Below are 15,685 nucleotides of genomic sequence, written 5' to 3'. Positions count from 1 at the left end.
AGCAGTTCACTGACCAGAGCCTGAGGGCCACAACTGCTATGAGGTCAGACGTTACACACACATACTATTGACTAGGAGCATTAAGATCCTTCCATTGACCGATTGTTTGTTATGTCATTGCACTGGTCACTGATTTTGAATGCTTGTTTGTTGTCGTAGGGCTGGGAGGAGGACCTGCTGCCTGAGGAGAGGGAGGTTCCTCTGCTAAAGTGAGTTCCTCTAAATGTCTGTGTAGTCTGAGCTTGTCAAATGCTGAAGATAGTGGTCATAATGCTGTTATCCCCCATTGACTCTAATGGTTGACATGCTTCATTCCCTCCCTTTCACAGCCTCCACCTTACCACCAAGAGAGTGGAGGACATCGCCCTGAGGCTCGTCTCCTTGCGCCAGGCTTCACTGTGAGTGGACCCACTGTTCTTTTTGTCTCTATGACTTCTTGTTCTGTCTCCAAGAGGAAGAGGTCTCACTCTAACTCTTCCCTCTTCCCTAGACCCTGCTTGGTTCCACCCTGAGCAGGAACCATCTGTTTGTGGCGGGAAAGGTCCTCCTGGGCGGCCTTGTTCAGGCCAACCACATGGTAACTCACTAACTCATTCTCTTTCAAGGGAAAGAGAGCGTCCCTGAGGGGAAATGTGTTCTGTTCACTAAGATGCTCTTTTCTTTGTCATAGGACGAGGCCAAATTCATCCGTACCTATAATGACTTTGTGGACTACCTGAGTGACCCCTCCAAGCGGAATGACATTGCGAGGGAGCTGGCTGAGGCAAAGGTGAGTTCATTAACTCTTTCAAGTCTCACTGAGTTCTTCCACATGCATGTCTTTTATACATCACAGTAGCTGATCTATATGAAATCATTCCTATTTTCTCCAAACGTGTTTTCTTGTCCTAGATCCATCATGTGAACATGATAGATGTCCTCTTTGAGCTGGTGCTGTTTAGGATGATGACAGCTCAGAAGTCCCTGATGGTGGTAAGTAGCATCTCACTGGAACATGTTTTGATATCGCTCTATTAGCAGTTTCACTTAAATCCTCATCTCTTCTATTCTCTTTTCTCCTCCTTTGTTTCTTTAGCACCCTGGTGGTTCGTGGAGCGTCTGTACGCTCTCTCTGTACTCCTTCCTGCCCACTGCTGCCAACATGGAGCCGAGGCTGATAGATACCTACTGCTGCTCAATGTAAGAGTCAAGAGGTTACTTCCTGTTTACTTCCATATTCTTAGTGTACTTCCTTTTGACTTCCTTATTCATGTTAACCAGGTTTCAATGCCATTTTAGGGGAGTATTTCTAATTGTCTCTCTCCTCTTGATAAGCTAGTAACTCAGATCCATTTTCTATGTGTTGTGTGGTGTTCTCTTCAGGGTGGACTGATGGCTCTGCTAGATGACATGTTTGGCCAGCAGCTGGCCTGGTACTTTAACCCAGAGTCTCTGGTCACTGAGCTCTCCACCCTCCTGGAGTACCACTTGGAGAACTCATGGCCAGCATGTAGTCCTACTGCAGGGACCATACTCCTTTCTCCTTCTCTCTCTCTTTTGAAGGAATTGAGGACTTGAAGTGCTTTGTTGAACCTGATTAGTTAACACCCATTAATTTAATGTATTCTCTTGTTTTCTCTCCCCACAGGATTCTTGTGACACTTGCCACCCAACAGGGATCTAGACACCAATGCACTACATTACTTTGCACTGAACTTGACATTGTAAAATAAAATAAGTTGTAGTTCAAAAACATTTTTGTTTCTGTCTTTTCATCTATTTGATTTTATGACCATTTCCTCTTCCTGGAGGTATAATGCATATATTAGAATATTACATGAACAATGATGCTTTATTATCTGCATATGGAAATAAAAAACAACGTTTAGTTGATTGACAGATACTACAGGCCCACACTTTATATGGTTTTGTACAGTGGTTTGTGATACTGGGGCGGCAGGGTAGCCTAGTGTTAGAGTGTTGGACTAGTAACCGGAAGGTTGCATGTTCAAACCCCCGAGCTGACAAGGTACACATCTGTAGTTCTGCCCCTGAACAGGCAGTTAACCCACTGTTCCTTGGCCATCATTGAAAATAAGAATTGTTCTTAACTGACTTGCCTAGTTAATTAAAAAAATACTGTACTATTTAAAAACATGTAGGATGACATACACTGAGTCCACAATAGACTAGGAACATCTTCCTAATATTGAGTTGCACACTCTTTTCCCCTCAGAACAGCCTAATTTCCTCGAACATGGACTCGACAAGCTGCCCTAAGCGTTCCACAAGGTGCTGGCCCATGGTCAAGTTGGCTGGACGTCCTTGGGTGGTGGACCATTCTTGAGACACATGGGAAACTGTTGAGCATGAAAAAAAGCAGCAGTGTTGCAGTTCTTGACACACTTAACCCGGTGTGCCTGGCACCTACTACCATACCCCGTTCAAAGACAGTTAAATCTTCTCTTGCTGAATCACCCTCTGAATGACACACACAATCCGTGTCTCAATTCTCTCAAGGTTTAAAATATTTCTTTAACTCCCCTTCATCTACACTGATTGAAGTAGATTCAACAAGTGACATCAATAAGGGGTCATAGCTTTAACTTGGTCAGTCTATGTCATGGAAAGAGCAGGTGTCCTCAATGTTTTGTATTATCAGTGTGTGTAGTAACCTGGTACAGTATGAAGTATACCACTAGAGGGGATAATTGCTTGTTGAATGTTACTTCTCACTATCCCTACATTAACAGTCTGCCATTGTAGACTCCGGTAACTTGGGTATCTTTGTTTATTTATATTTGCCATTAATGTCTGAACCATTTACCATCTTTCCCACTGAAACCAGTAAATCAGACTGTTAAACAGCCACCACTAACATTGATTGGCTGCTGCCAACACACTGACTCAACTCCAGCCACTTTAATAATGGGAATTGATGGAAAATATATCACTAGCCACTTTAAACAATGCTACTTAATATAATGTTTACATACCCTACATTATTCATCTCATATGTATATGTATATACTGTACTCTATATCATCTACTGCATCTTTATGTAATACATGTATCACTAGCCACTTTAAACTATGCCACTTTGTTTACATACCTACATTACTCATCTCATATATATATATATATACTGTACTCGATACCATCTACTGCATCTTGCCTATGCCGTTCTGTACCATCACTCATTCATATATCTTTATGTACACATTCTTATCCCTTTACACTTGTGTGTATAAGGTAGTAGTTTTGGAATTGTTAGGTTAGATTACTCATTGGTTATTACTGCATTGTCGAACTAGAAGCACAAGCATTTCGTTACACACGCATTAACATCTGCTAACCATGTGTATGTGACAAATACATTTGATTTGATTTGTTAGTGTTCATGTGTAGAGGGTGTAGTAGTGCATACTGACCATTAGTTGGATCATAGTGTGGGTGGTGGAGTTTATGCAGGAACACAGAGGGTAGAGGCATTCTACATCACAGTAGAAGGCAGAGTAACCCGTAGGCCAATACTCAGTCATAATGGAGAGAAATACCATAGAAATCAAAAGACAAGATGAATGACTAGACTATGTTCTTTGCATTCTTTATCATGTATTCTCATTGAAAGAGTCTATTCTAGTCATTCATCTTGTCTTTTGATTTCTATGGTATTTCTCTCCATTATGACTGAGTATTGGCTCCTACGGGTTACTCTGCCTTCTACTGTGATGTAGAATGCCTCTACCCTCTGTGTTCCTGCATAAACTCCACCACCCACACTATGATCCAACTAATGGTCAGTATGCACTACTACACCCTCTCACACATGAACACTACAAATCAAATCAAATGTATTTGTCACATACACATGGTTAGCAGATGTTAATGCGTGTGTAACGAAATGCTTGTGCTTCTAGTTCCGACAATGCAGTAATAACCAATGAGTAATCTAACCTAACAATTCCAAAACTACTACCTTATACACACAAGTGTAAAGGGATAAGAATGTGTACATAAAGATATATGAATGAGTGATGGTAAGAACGGCATAGGCAAGATGCAGTAGATGGTATCGAGTACAGTATATATATATATATATATGAGATGAGTAATGTAGGGTATGTAACAAAGTGGCATAGTTAAAGTGGCTAGTGATACATGTATTACATAAAGATGCAGTAGATGATATAGAGTACAGTATATACATATACATATGAGATGAATAATGTAGGGTATGTAAACATTATATTAAGTAGCATTGTTTAAAGTGGCTAGTGATATATTTTCCATCAATTCCCATTATTAAAGTGGCTGGAGTTGAGTCAGTGTGTTGGCAGCAGCCAATCAATGTTAGTGGTGGCTGTTTAACAGTCTGATTTACTGGTTTCAGTGGGAAAGATGGTAAATGGTTCAGACATTAATGGCAAATATAAATAAACAAAGATACCCAAGTTACCGGAGTCTACAATGGCAGACTGTTAATGTAGGGATAGTGAGAAGTACATTCAACAAGCAATTATCCCTCTAGTGGTATACTTCATACTGTACCAGGTTACTACACACACTGATAATACAAAACATTGAGGACACCTGCTCTTTCCATGACATAGACTGACCAAGTTAAAGCTATGACCCTTATTGATGTCACTTGTTGAATCTACTTCAATCAGTGTAGATGAAGGGGAGTTAAAGAAATATTTTAAAACTTGAGAGAATTGAGACACGGATTGTGTGTGTCATTCAGAGGGTGATTCAGCAAGAGAAAAGATTTAACTGTCTTTGAAACGGGGTATGGTAGTAGGTGCCAGGCGCACCGGGTTAAGTGTGTCAAGCACTTCAACACTGCTGTTTTTTTTCATGCTCAACAGTTTCCATGTGTCTCAAGAATGGTTCCACCACCCAAAGGACGTCCAGCCAACTTGACACAACATGGGCCAGCATCCTTGTGGAACGCTTAGGGCAGCTTGTCGAGTCCATGCCCAGAGGAAATTAGGCTGTTCTGAGGGGAAAAGAGTGTGCAACTCAATATTAGGAAGATGTTCCTAGGTCTATTGTGGACTCAGTGTATGTCATCCTACATGTTTTTAAATAGTACAGTATTTTTTTTATTTAACTAGTCAAGTCAGTTAAGAATAAATTCTTATTTTCAATGATGGCCAAGGAACAGTGGGTTAACGCCTGTTCAGGGGCAGACTACAGATGTGTACCTGTCAGCTCGGGGGTTTGAACATGCAAACCTTCCGGTTACTAGTCCAACACTCTAACCACTAGGCTACCCTGCCGCCCAGTATCACAAAACCACTGTACAAACCATATAAAGTGTGGGCCTATAGTATCTGTAAATCATCTAAACATGTTTTTATTTCCATATGCAGATAATAAAGCATCATTGTTCATGTAATATTCTAATATATGCATTATACCTCCAGGAAGAGGAAATGGTCATAAATCAAATAGATGAAAAGACAGAAACAAAAATGTTTTTGAACTACAACTTATTTTATTTTAAAATGTCAAATTCAGTGCAAAGTAATGTAGTTCATTGGTGTCTACAGCCCTGTTGGGAGGCAAAGTGTCACAATAATCCTGTGGGGAGAGAAAACAAGAGAATACATTAAATTAATGCGTGTTAACTAATCAGGGTTCAACAAAGCACTTCAAGTCCTCAATTCCTTCAAAAGAGAGAGAGAAGGAGAAAGGAGTATGGTCCCTGCAGTAGGACTACATGCTGGCCATGAGGTTCTCCAAGTGGTACTCCAGGAGGCTGGAGAGCTCAGTGACCAGAGACTCTGGGTTAAAGTACCAGGCCAGCTGCTGGCCAAACATGTCATCTAGCAGAGCCATCAGTCCGCCCTGAAGAGAACACCACACAACACATAGAAAATGGCTCTGAGGTACTAGCTTATCAAGAGGAGAGAGACAATTAGAAATACTCCCCCTAAAATGGCATTGAAACCTGGTTAACCATGAATAAGGAAGTCAAAAGGAAGTACACTAAGAATATGGAAGTAAACAGGAAGTAACCTCTTGACTCTTACATTGAGCAGCAGTAGGATTCTATCAGCCTCTGGCTCCATGTTGGCAGCAGTGGGCAGGAAGGAGTACAGGAGAGCATACAGACGCTCCACGAACCCACCAGGGTGCTAAAGGAAACAAAGGAGGAGAAAAGAGGAGAGAAGAGATGAGGAATTTAAGTGAAACTGCTAATAGAGCGATATCAAAACATGTTCCAGTGAGATGCTACTTACCACCATCAGGGACTTCTGAGCTGTCATCATCCCAAACAGCACCAGCTCAAAGAGGACATCTATCATGTTCACATGATGGATCTAGGACAAGAAACACGTTTGGAGAAAATAGGAATGATTTCATATAGATCAGCTACTGTGATGTATAAAAGACATGCATGTGGAAGAACTCAGTGAGACTTGAAAGAGTTAATGAACTCACCTTTGCCTCAGCCAGCTCCCTCTCAATGTCATTCCGCTTGGAGGGGTCACTCAGGTAGTCCACAAAGTCATTATAGGTACGGATGAATTTGGCCTCGTCCTATGACAAAGAAAAGAGCATCTTAGTGAACAGAACACATTTCCCCTCAGGGACGCTCTCTTTCCCTTGAAAGAGAAGGAGTTAGTGAGTTACCATGTGGTTGGCCTGAACAAGGCCGCCCAGGAGGACCTTTCCCGCCACAAACAGATGGTTCCTGCTCAGGGTGGAACCAAGCAGGGTCTAGGGAAGAGGGAAGAGTTAGGGTGAGACCTCTTCCTCTTGGAGACAGAACAAGAAGTCACAGAGACTAAAAGAACAGTGGGTCCACTCACAGTGAAGGCCTGGCGCAAGGAGACGAGCCTCAGGGCGATGTCCTCCACTCTCTTGGTGGTAAGGTAGAGGCTGTGAAAGGGAGGGAATGAAGCAGGTCAACCATTAGAGTCAATGGGGGATAACAGCATTATGACCACTATCCTTCAGCATTTGACAAGCTCAGACTACACAGACATTTAGAGGAACTCACTTTAGCAGAGGAACCTCCCTCTCCTCAGGCAGCAGGTCCTCCTCCCAGCCCTACGACAACAAAACAAGCATTCAAAATCAGTGACCAGTGCAATGACATAACAAACAATCGGTCAATGGAAGGATCTTAATGCTCCTAGTCAATAGTATGTGTGTGTAACGTCTGACCTCATAGCAGTTGTGGCCCTCAGGCTCTGGGTCAGTGAACTGCTGAGTGGTGGGAGTAGAGAAGGAGGCAGCCTCCGACCACGCTGAAGAGGAGAGAAGCCCGTCCAGCCCCATGTGGAGAGTGGCGTACACCACTGAGACATCAGTCTGCTGCTCAAACACACACAGCACACCGGTTTACCACACACACACACACGTTATTAGAAAACACACCAAATCGAATGCAAAAATGCCCAGTAATGTCTAGTCTATATACATAGGAAATCGTTTATTTACCTGGTAGCAGCCAAGCGTCACGTCCACAGACGTCTCGTGGCGGAGGTGAGACGCATAGTGGGTCACCCTGCCAGCCACACGCTGACAAAGAGAGAATACATATTCCAAATGGAATAAGTGAAGAAAAGCCTAATCTACTACTGTTTCAGTAGTATTTACATCTTACCTGGATCCAAGTGATGGACTGCACTTTGGTGGCACAGTAGGGGATGCCCTCAGGACTAAGCCGGCTGTCTCCTTGGAGATGGCCACACCAGTTGAGTCTCCAGGCCTCTCACCCTACTCACGTGGTGCATCCTCACCACCACCTGCTGTTGAGATAAACAACAAGACAACATCAACAAAACCACTTCGGCAATTGCTGTGACACATTTCCATCAAGATCAAATGACTGACAATATAGATTATGATTAGGTTGTTACAAAGACACATACCTGGGATCCCCACGCATGTAGGTGATGATGGGGCCGATGAACTGGAAAGTTCTCCAAGCTTTAACCACCGGACCGGCATTGTTCTGCACATTACAATACATTCATGGTTGGAAACAGTAAACATTGTAACAGTGATGTGACTGTGTGTGTGTGTGGGGGGTGTCTCTTACCCTGATCACAACAGGCCCCCAGTACTGGGGCTGAACCTAATCGGAATCAACTGCCAAATGCCAGTGGCCTCCTAAGCAGAAAGCAGACAAGAGATTTGTTTCATGTTAAAGAGACACAACTTGAATATCTGGGATATTTTTCAAACATAAAACCCAAAACTTTCAGAAAATTGTACCTCAGGATAGTCTGCACATCTGGCACATCCTCAAGGATGATAGCAGCATTCTGGACATCAAGGGAGGACTGGCAGCTGTGGAACATCTGGCACATCATCCAATGGCACATCCAACTGGACCTCATCCAGGACAGTTGTTTCTAAAATGAGGAACGTTGGAATATAAAATAAACTATTGTTAGGACATTAAAAAAATAGGCAAGATTGCTAATATTAGCTAGGTAGCAAAAGTTGATTGCTTAGCACAGTTACTAAGTTCATGTTAGCTAGCAAGCTACAACATCTCGAGCACAAGCATTTTTGCCAAGTCTGAATGATAGAAATACACAACATTTCGCAAATTAAATGACATTGTTAAATGTAGTAAAATAAGAGTTGTAAACTCCACATACCCTCTTCGAAGTCGCTGTCCACCTGTCGACGATCACGAACCCTGCAAAACAGAAAAAGACAAGAAAAACAAGCCACAAATTAATTTGAACAACCTGTCGACGCAGTAGGCCGCCGACGTCCACGCACTCTCTCCCGCCAGTCTTGAAAAGCACCCAGGCATTTTCCAGTCGATTGTTCTCAGGTCTCAAAAATCAAACAAGTTTGTTGTCAGCAGCAAATGGTTGTTTTCCGCAGCAGAAACGTTCCATAGAACGTCGGTTAGATGTCTCTTGGCAACACACGTTCGAAAATGATTGTTTACAAAATTGACAACTGTGTTGCCATAGAAATTAGTTTGGAATTCTGATTCCCTTTAGAATCCCTTCAAATTGCTTGTCATCATTCTAGCGAGCGTCGACGTGCTCCTTCGTAGCTCAGTTGATAAGAGCATGACGTGTGTGCAAACATTGCTAAGATGAGATAATGATTTCAGGGATTTTTGTGATGATGAGTTTATCTGAAATTGAGATAAAAGACTGTAGTTAAAAGCCTTAAGGACAATAGGTCCCCTGGAAATGATGGTTTAATAAGCGAGTTTTATAAAGCATTCAATGATAAATTGATTCCTTTCATTCTTGCTATGTTTCACGAATCAATAGAAAATGGGGAGTTTCCGGCTTCCTTAAAACAAGGTGTAATTACTTTGATTCCCAAACTTAATAAGGATACTCTTATATAGACAACTGGAGACCCATTAGACTGTTGAATAATGATGGGAAATTATCACGTTAGATATTTTCGCATCAGCTCTTTTTCAGAGCATATCTGATTGGTCAAAAGAGCAATTACTTTAGAATAACTGTCTTCAAAGTAATGACTCGGGACGTCGGGGTGGATATGAACGCTTCTTTTAGTAATATTACTTGTTCACGTTACATTTAAGAACTTTAGATTCTACAGAGCAATGCAGGTAAGATGCTAGCGGAAAGGTCAGCCTAATCACTTTGCACCAGCACATAACTTGCGCGTTCTCACTCTCATTCCTGTCGCAAGGCATTCTGGAACTTGCAGTCAAAAGCGTAATTCAATACTAACCAATACAATTACATATGTAAATAACTGTAAAGAAATATCTTTAATTACAGCTCAATGAATTAACTTAAACATGAACACATTAAAGTTACAACAATTACTCAAAACAATGACTGAAATCGGCTGCCTGTCTCAACGAAGCCATAGAAACCTGGACATGCTCCAACTGAAATGTTCCCTCCTGTCAGCAATGATGTTGAATGGCACTTTTTTTGTTCTCTCCCATCCCCTGTAGGTTTGTTGAACATGATTGGAAATGAAACTCCAGCACACTGGTAGCACTAAAGACGTGTGAGGATAACTTTTCCAGGTGAGTTGAACCTGCCTGTGGGTGCAGTGGGGATATTCCTGGGAGGCCTACTGATGAAGAGGTATAAGCTTGGCGTTGTGTCTGGAGCCCAGGTGTCTTTCGTCACCTCCTTCATGGCCTACCTCCTCCTCCCTCTGCAGTCTGGCACTAAGTGTGACAACGTTCAGGTGGCTGGTCTGACCGTGTCCTACAACGGGTAAATATGACATCTGATTGGTTGGTTGGTTGGTGGGTTGATAAAAACAAAAGTTTTGATCAGTGGAATATGAGGGAGAGTTTGACCAAAACACACATGGGCTTGTGCCGGGGCTCCCTCTTGTGGGAATATACAGTATGGTTGTTACTGAGCCCGGATTCCTGGCTGTTTTGTCACTGTGCCTGTGTCAATGATAGTTCAGCAACAATTATTTAAACATCATTATTACCAGCAATTTTCTCTGTCCCCAGGTCCCCTGGTGTACGATGGCAGCCTGTTGTCAGAGTGTAACAGAGACTGCTACTGCTTGGCTGGGGAGTGGGACCCTGAGTGTTCAGACACCGGCATCACCTACACCTCCCCCTGCCTCGCAGGCTGCTCCAGCTTTACAGGTTATGGCAAGAACACGTACCAATACTATTAATGTACTGAGTGTACAACACATTCACAGGGATGCTGGCCCATGTTGACTCCAATGCTTCCCACAGTTATGTGTTTTGAGTGGTGGACCATTCTTGATACACACAGGAAACTGTTGAGCGTAAAAAAAACAGCAGCGTTGCAGTTCTTGACACAAACTGGTACCACTGGCACCTACTACCATAACCTGTTGAAAGGCACTTAAATATTTTGTCTTGCCCATTCACCCTCTGAATGGCACACATACAATCCATGTCTCAATTGTCTCAAGCTTTTACAATATATTTTTTAAACCTTTCCCCTCCTCTTTATCTATACTGATTTAAGTGGATTTAACTAGTAACATCCATAAGGGATTATAGTGTTAACCTGGATTCACCTGGTCAGCATATGTCATGGAAAGAGCAGGTGTTCTTAATGTTTTATACACTCAGTGTAACTCATTGGCACTGAAATTAGTTATTTTCAACCATTAACTGGGGCCTTGTTGAGGCCTTATCTAAGTTAGTAATGGCTGATTGACAATAAAGTATTATTTTGATGTATGGAAAAAAATATGGTATGCAATTCCTATGTAGAGAAGGTTCTCTCTGGTATTGTTCAATATGACTACAACTTTTACAGCTTTTACAGTGCACTGTGGTAAAATTGATGTTTAATCTCAGTGTGACTCCCTGTTTAAATAAAATAAAAAAACATCAACACAAACACAGGATATGGGGTACACATGTATCACATCATTACATACTAGGCCCTACTGCAACCTGCATTCCAGCACCATTCCAGCATCTGGAATTGACTCAACATGTTTGAGGTGGGGATCAATACATGTGGGGGAAGAGGTGGCTGTCGAATGTATGATTCTGATATGTACAGGTAGTTCATGTGTGTGTGTGTGGGGGGGGGGGGGGGGGGGGGGGGGGCGTCCCTTTTGTGTCCGTACTCTGAGGTGTGTTTGAATATGAATGAGCAGCAGTGTTGTGATGTGTCCTATTCCGGTCCTTGCAAGTGTGTGATCTTCCTTGGCCTCATCACATGTCTCAGTGGCTCCTTCCTTAGGAGGGATGGGGACACCACTATGGGCTGATTTCAAGGTTTTACTGCTAACCTACAAAGCATTGCATGGGCTTGCTCCTACCTATCTCTCTGATTTGGTCCTGCCGTACATACCTACCCGTATGCTACGGTCACAAGACACGGGCCTCCTAATTGTCCCTAGAATTTCTAAGCAAACAGCTGGAGGCAGGGCTTTCTCCTATAGAGCTCAATTTTTATGGAATGGTCTGCCTACCCATGTGAGAGAAGCAGACTCGGTCTTAACCTTTTAGTCTTTACTGAAGACTCATCTCTTCAGTGGGTCATATGATTAAGTGTAGTCTGGCCCAGGAGTGTGAAGGTGAACGGAAAGGCTCTGGAGCAACGAACCGCACCGCCCTTGGTGTCTCTGCCTGGCCGGTTCCCCTCTTTCCACTGGGATTCTCTGCCTCTAACCCTATTACAGGGGCTGAGTCACTGGCATACTGGTGCTCTTTCATGCCGTCCCTAGGAGGGGTGCGTCACTTGAGTGGGTTGAGTCACCGATGAGATCTTCCTGTCTGGGTTGGCGCCCCCCCTTGGGTTGTGCCGTGGCGGAGATCTTTGTGGGTTATACTCGGCCTTGTCTCAGTAAGTTGGTGGTTGAAGATATCCCTCTAGTGATGTGGGTCTGTGCTTTGGCAAAGTGGGTGGGGTTATATCATTCCTGTTTGGCCCTGTCCGGGGGTATCATCGCATGGGGCCACAGTGTCTCCTGACCCCTCCTGTCTCAGCCTCCAGTATTTATGCTGCAGTAGTTTATGTGTCGGGGGGCTAGGGTCAGTTTGTTATATCTGGAGTACTTCTCCTGTCTTATCCGGTGTCCTGTGTGAATTTAAGTATGCTCTCTCTAATTCTCTCTTTCTTTCTCTGTCTCGGAGGACCTGAGCCCTAGGACCATCCCTCAGTACTACCTGGCATGATGACTCCTTGCTGTCCCCAGTCCACCTGGCCGTGCTGCTTCTCCAGTTTCAGCTGTTTTGCCTGTGGCTATGGAACCCTGACCTGTTCACCGGACGTCCTACCTGTCCCAGACCTGCTGTTTTCAACTCTCTAGAGACAGCAGGATGGTAGAGATACTCTTAATAATCGGCTATGAAAAGCCAACTGACATTTACTCCTGAGGTGCTGACTTGCTGCACCCCCGACAACTACTGTGACTATTATTATTTGACCATGCTGGTCATTTATGAACATTTGAACATCTTGGCCATGTTCTGTTATAATTTCCACCCGGCTCAGCTAGAGGAGGACTGGCCACCCCTCATAGCCTGGTTCCTCTCTAGGTTTCTTTCTAGGTTTTGGCCTTTCTAGGGAGTTTTTCCTAGCATTGCTTGCTGTTTGGGGTTTTAGGCTGGATTTCTGTACAGCACTTTGAGATATCAGCGTATAAAAATACATTTGATTTGACAGACCCCACACTCATCTCTAGAGATCGAACTTCAGACTCCCTCCAAAACCACTGAACCCCTCAACACACCGAAAGAGATTACGGTGCACACCCTTAGAGGGAGCCGGAACAGGATAACTCCCTCCACCATCACAAAGACACAGAGGAGGAGGAACTATCCAACACCCAGTGAGAGAGAACAAGTGACCTCAGTCGAACACAGTCAGAAAGAGGAGGTGGAAGAGGCATTAGATAGAGGAGGAGGTTACCCCAGAGGCCATTCCTCCTGTTCATGTGAGTAAGAAAGAGCAGAAGGCTTCTGATCAGCCAAATGGCAGGCAGAGGGAGAGCTCATAGTGATTCACACCCACAGAGAGAAAGACAACCCACACAACCTCTTGGTTGAGATGAACCGCACAGAGGTAGAGGCACAGGGCTAGCCAGTCAGCCTGCCTGCTCTGATCCTCAAGTCAATTGTATTTAAATTCTTGTTCATTAAAGATTTTTATTCAAGAATTGAAAAGTCCCATTTACTTAATGACCATTTTTCACTGTCTTCAACCCCCAAGAACCAGGGTGAGTCTGGGTCACCCTTTTACTGGGCAAATAGAACTTCCATATCGTCAAAGACTAGGCCGAAACGTTAATCTTTTAACCTTGCTTGAATAAAACAATGCATTTTTTATAGTGAGCAAGAGTTGGGCTTTTTCCTTTTCTATGATGATTCAAATATTTGGATGCACCTCAACTCAACGTTGGTTGAGCGCCCTCCATTTTTGTTGGCAAATAAGACATGTTTTTTTTAAATGTACAAAGTAAATTATTCAAAGCATCAACATTGGGATGTGTCCCACTTATTTACACAACCTAATCCATACTTGCAAAGTGAAATATTATAGAAAAGTTAAGAAATTAAGTAGTAAACAGAAGAAAAGCAGAATTGAGTTCAATTATAATGTGAATAATTTAATGGTCTATGGTTCAATCCCTTTTCTGCAGGTGTGATGAATAATTAATATTGTTCCTCCTCTTCCTTGTGGCAGGCGCAGCAGCACACTGCCCTCCAAAGCCTGCAAAATAATCGCCAGACTGCCCCTTTCCTAGCTCTGCATGGAACATCCAGTGTCACATCCTTGGTGACGTGTGGGGTGACATCCGGAATGACCACAGCAACATCCTCTGGAAAGGGAAAAAAGAGGATCAGAATGTAAACTAATGCAAACCGTAGCTTCTAAACACTGGCCAGTTGAAAGGTTCTACTAAGATGTCATGACAAACGGCACCTGTCAGAGTGCTCTCTAAGTGTTACTCACCTGCTTGGATGTCAGCTGGCAGAGTGACGAAGACGGCCATCGTGAGAGTCCTTTCTTCAGGTGTGACGTCCACAACCTCCAAGAGGGAAGAGATGGGCGCTGCCTCTGTATTAGGGGTGATGTCCACCACATTCAGGTTGGAAGAAGCAGGATCTGCCTCTGTGTTAGTGGTGATGTCTTGAACCTCCAGGTGGGAAGAACCCGGATCTGCCTCTGTGTTAGTGGTGATGTCCACAACCCCCAGGTGGGAAGAAGCCGGATCTGCCTCTTTCTTAGGGGTGATGTCCTCAACCTCCAGGTGGGAAGAAGCCGGGTCTGTATTATGGGTGACAACAACAATCCTGATGAGCTCTACTACTACAAGGCACCAAGATGTCATCAGAACAGGCATCTGTCAGAGTGTTCTCTATCATTTCTACTCACCTGCTTGGATGCCAGCTGGTAGTGTGGTGGAAACGGCCACCGTGAGCACAGGGGGGACTGGTAGGGTGGCTGCAGGGGGCTGGAAGCAGCTCTGCACCTCGTCAGCCACAAAGCCACAGACAGAGCTGATATAAAAAGGGCTCTGCAGGTCATCGGTGGAGAAGGACTGACTGATTCTCCCGAGGATCGACCGCACAGAGTCAAAAGCAGCAGCCCGGGAGAAAGGGATGTGAGGGGAAGGGTCCTTTAACATGCAGGAGAGCTTCTCCACTACGGCCGCCACCATGCCCACGGCCATCCCGCTTATTAGGATTGGGTGCTCTGAATGGCCTTCCTCTGGCTGAAGCCACAGGGCCAGGAGGAGCCTGGGCACCACCTCCACCACCACCTGAGATGGGCTGAGCAGGTTGCTACGGGGCTCATTGGACTGCTCGCCCAGAATGCTTCTCACAGCTTTCTCCACGATGCTGTGGACCTTCGGATCGCTGAAATCAACAATAAGGAGAAAACAAAGGTAAACGATGTGCAATGTACTCACTTAGAACACTGTCTTAGTCTGTTTCTGCGTAGTTCCAGATGTGTAGATAAATGGATCAAGTCATATGCAGGGCAGTACATGGAACTCACATGTCAGCTGGGGAGGTGGGGTGCATGGAGCGGCGGAGCTTGCAGAAAGCCTCGTGCTCTATGTTCATCATTTTTAGGCAAGTGTTTACTTCCCAGGCCTGCAGTATGAAACAGGAAGTCCCATTGGTGTAATTTCACAACAGATCTATTCTGCTGTGCTAACTCGTTGTTGAAAGGCTAGTAAAGAGCTCACTAACTTGTAGTTTGTCTCTAACTCTCATTCTCTTACCAGCCGAGCGAGGTCGTTTCCT

The 15,685-nt window shown here is 44.0% G+C and overlaps 1 protein-coding gene and 2 long non-coding RNA genes across 3 annotated transcripts; 1 reads left to right on the top strand and 2 right to left on the bottom strand.

Moving 5' to 3' along the window:
* The first annotated feature begins 476 nt into the window (after window positions 1-476).
* Window positions 477-972, top strand: LOC116371492 (uncharacterized). The gene is made up of 3 exons (XR_004208952.1): window positions 477-577; window positions 671-769; window positions 892-972. It is a non-coding gene; the product is annotated as an uncharacterized LOC116371492 (long non-coding RNA).
* A 6,289-nt stretch (window positions 973-7,261) lies between these two features.
* LOC116371493 (uncharacterized) lies at window positions 7,262-7,667 on the bottom strand. The gene is made up of 3 exons (XR_004208953.1): window positions 7,604-7,667; window positions 7,438-7,518; window positions 7,262-7,311 (listed from the first exon to the last, which is right to left on the bottom strand). It is a non-coding gene; the product is annotated as an uncharacterized LOC116371493 (long non-coding RNA).
* A 6,709-nt stretch (window positions 7,668-14,376) lies between these two features.
* Window positions 14,377-15,674, bottom strand: LOC116371491 (uncharacterized). The gene is made up of 3 exons (XM_031820388.1): window positions 15,435-15,674; window positions 14,808-15,292; window positions 14,377-14,699 (listed from the first exon to the last, which is right to left on the bottom strand). Exons 1-3 carry the CDS (start codon window positions 15,503-15,505, stop codon window positions 14,377-14,379), a joined length of 879 nt encoding a protein of 292 aa, XP_031676248.1. The 5' UTR covers window positions 15,506-15,674.
* Window positions 15,675-15,685: the final 11 nt, after the last annotated feature.

The sequence above is a fragment of the Oncorhynchus kisutch genome, unplaced genomic scaffold, assembly GCF_002021735.2.
Source record: "Oncorhynchus kisutch isolate 150728-3 unplaced genomic scaffold, Okis_V2 scaffold3329, whole genome shotgun sequence".
Taxonomy (NCBI): Eukaryota; Metazoa; Chordata; class Actinopteri; order Salmoniformes; family Salmonidae; genus Oncorhynchus; species Oncorhynchus kisutch.
This window is presented reverse-complemented; position numbering and strand designations above follow the sequence as displayed.

What these genes read in the sequence shown, in the direction of transcription:
- LOC116371491 (XM_031820388.1), bottom strand. Translation starts at nt 15,505, where the DNA reads ATGATGAACATAGAGCACGAGGCTTTCTGCAAGCTCCGCCGCTCCATG. An exon ending in CCCACCTCCCCAGCTGACAT is followed by an intron (nt 15,293 to 15,434) that starts GTGAGTTCCATG and finishes TGTTGATTTCAG; the next exon opens with CGATCCGAAGGTCCACAGCA. An exon ending in ACCAGCTGGCATCCAAGCAG is followed by an intron (nt 14,700 to 14,807) that starts GTGAGTAGAAAT and finishes CCCATAATACAG; the next exon opens with ACCCGGCTTCTTCCCACCTG.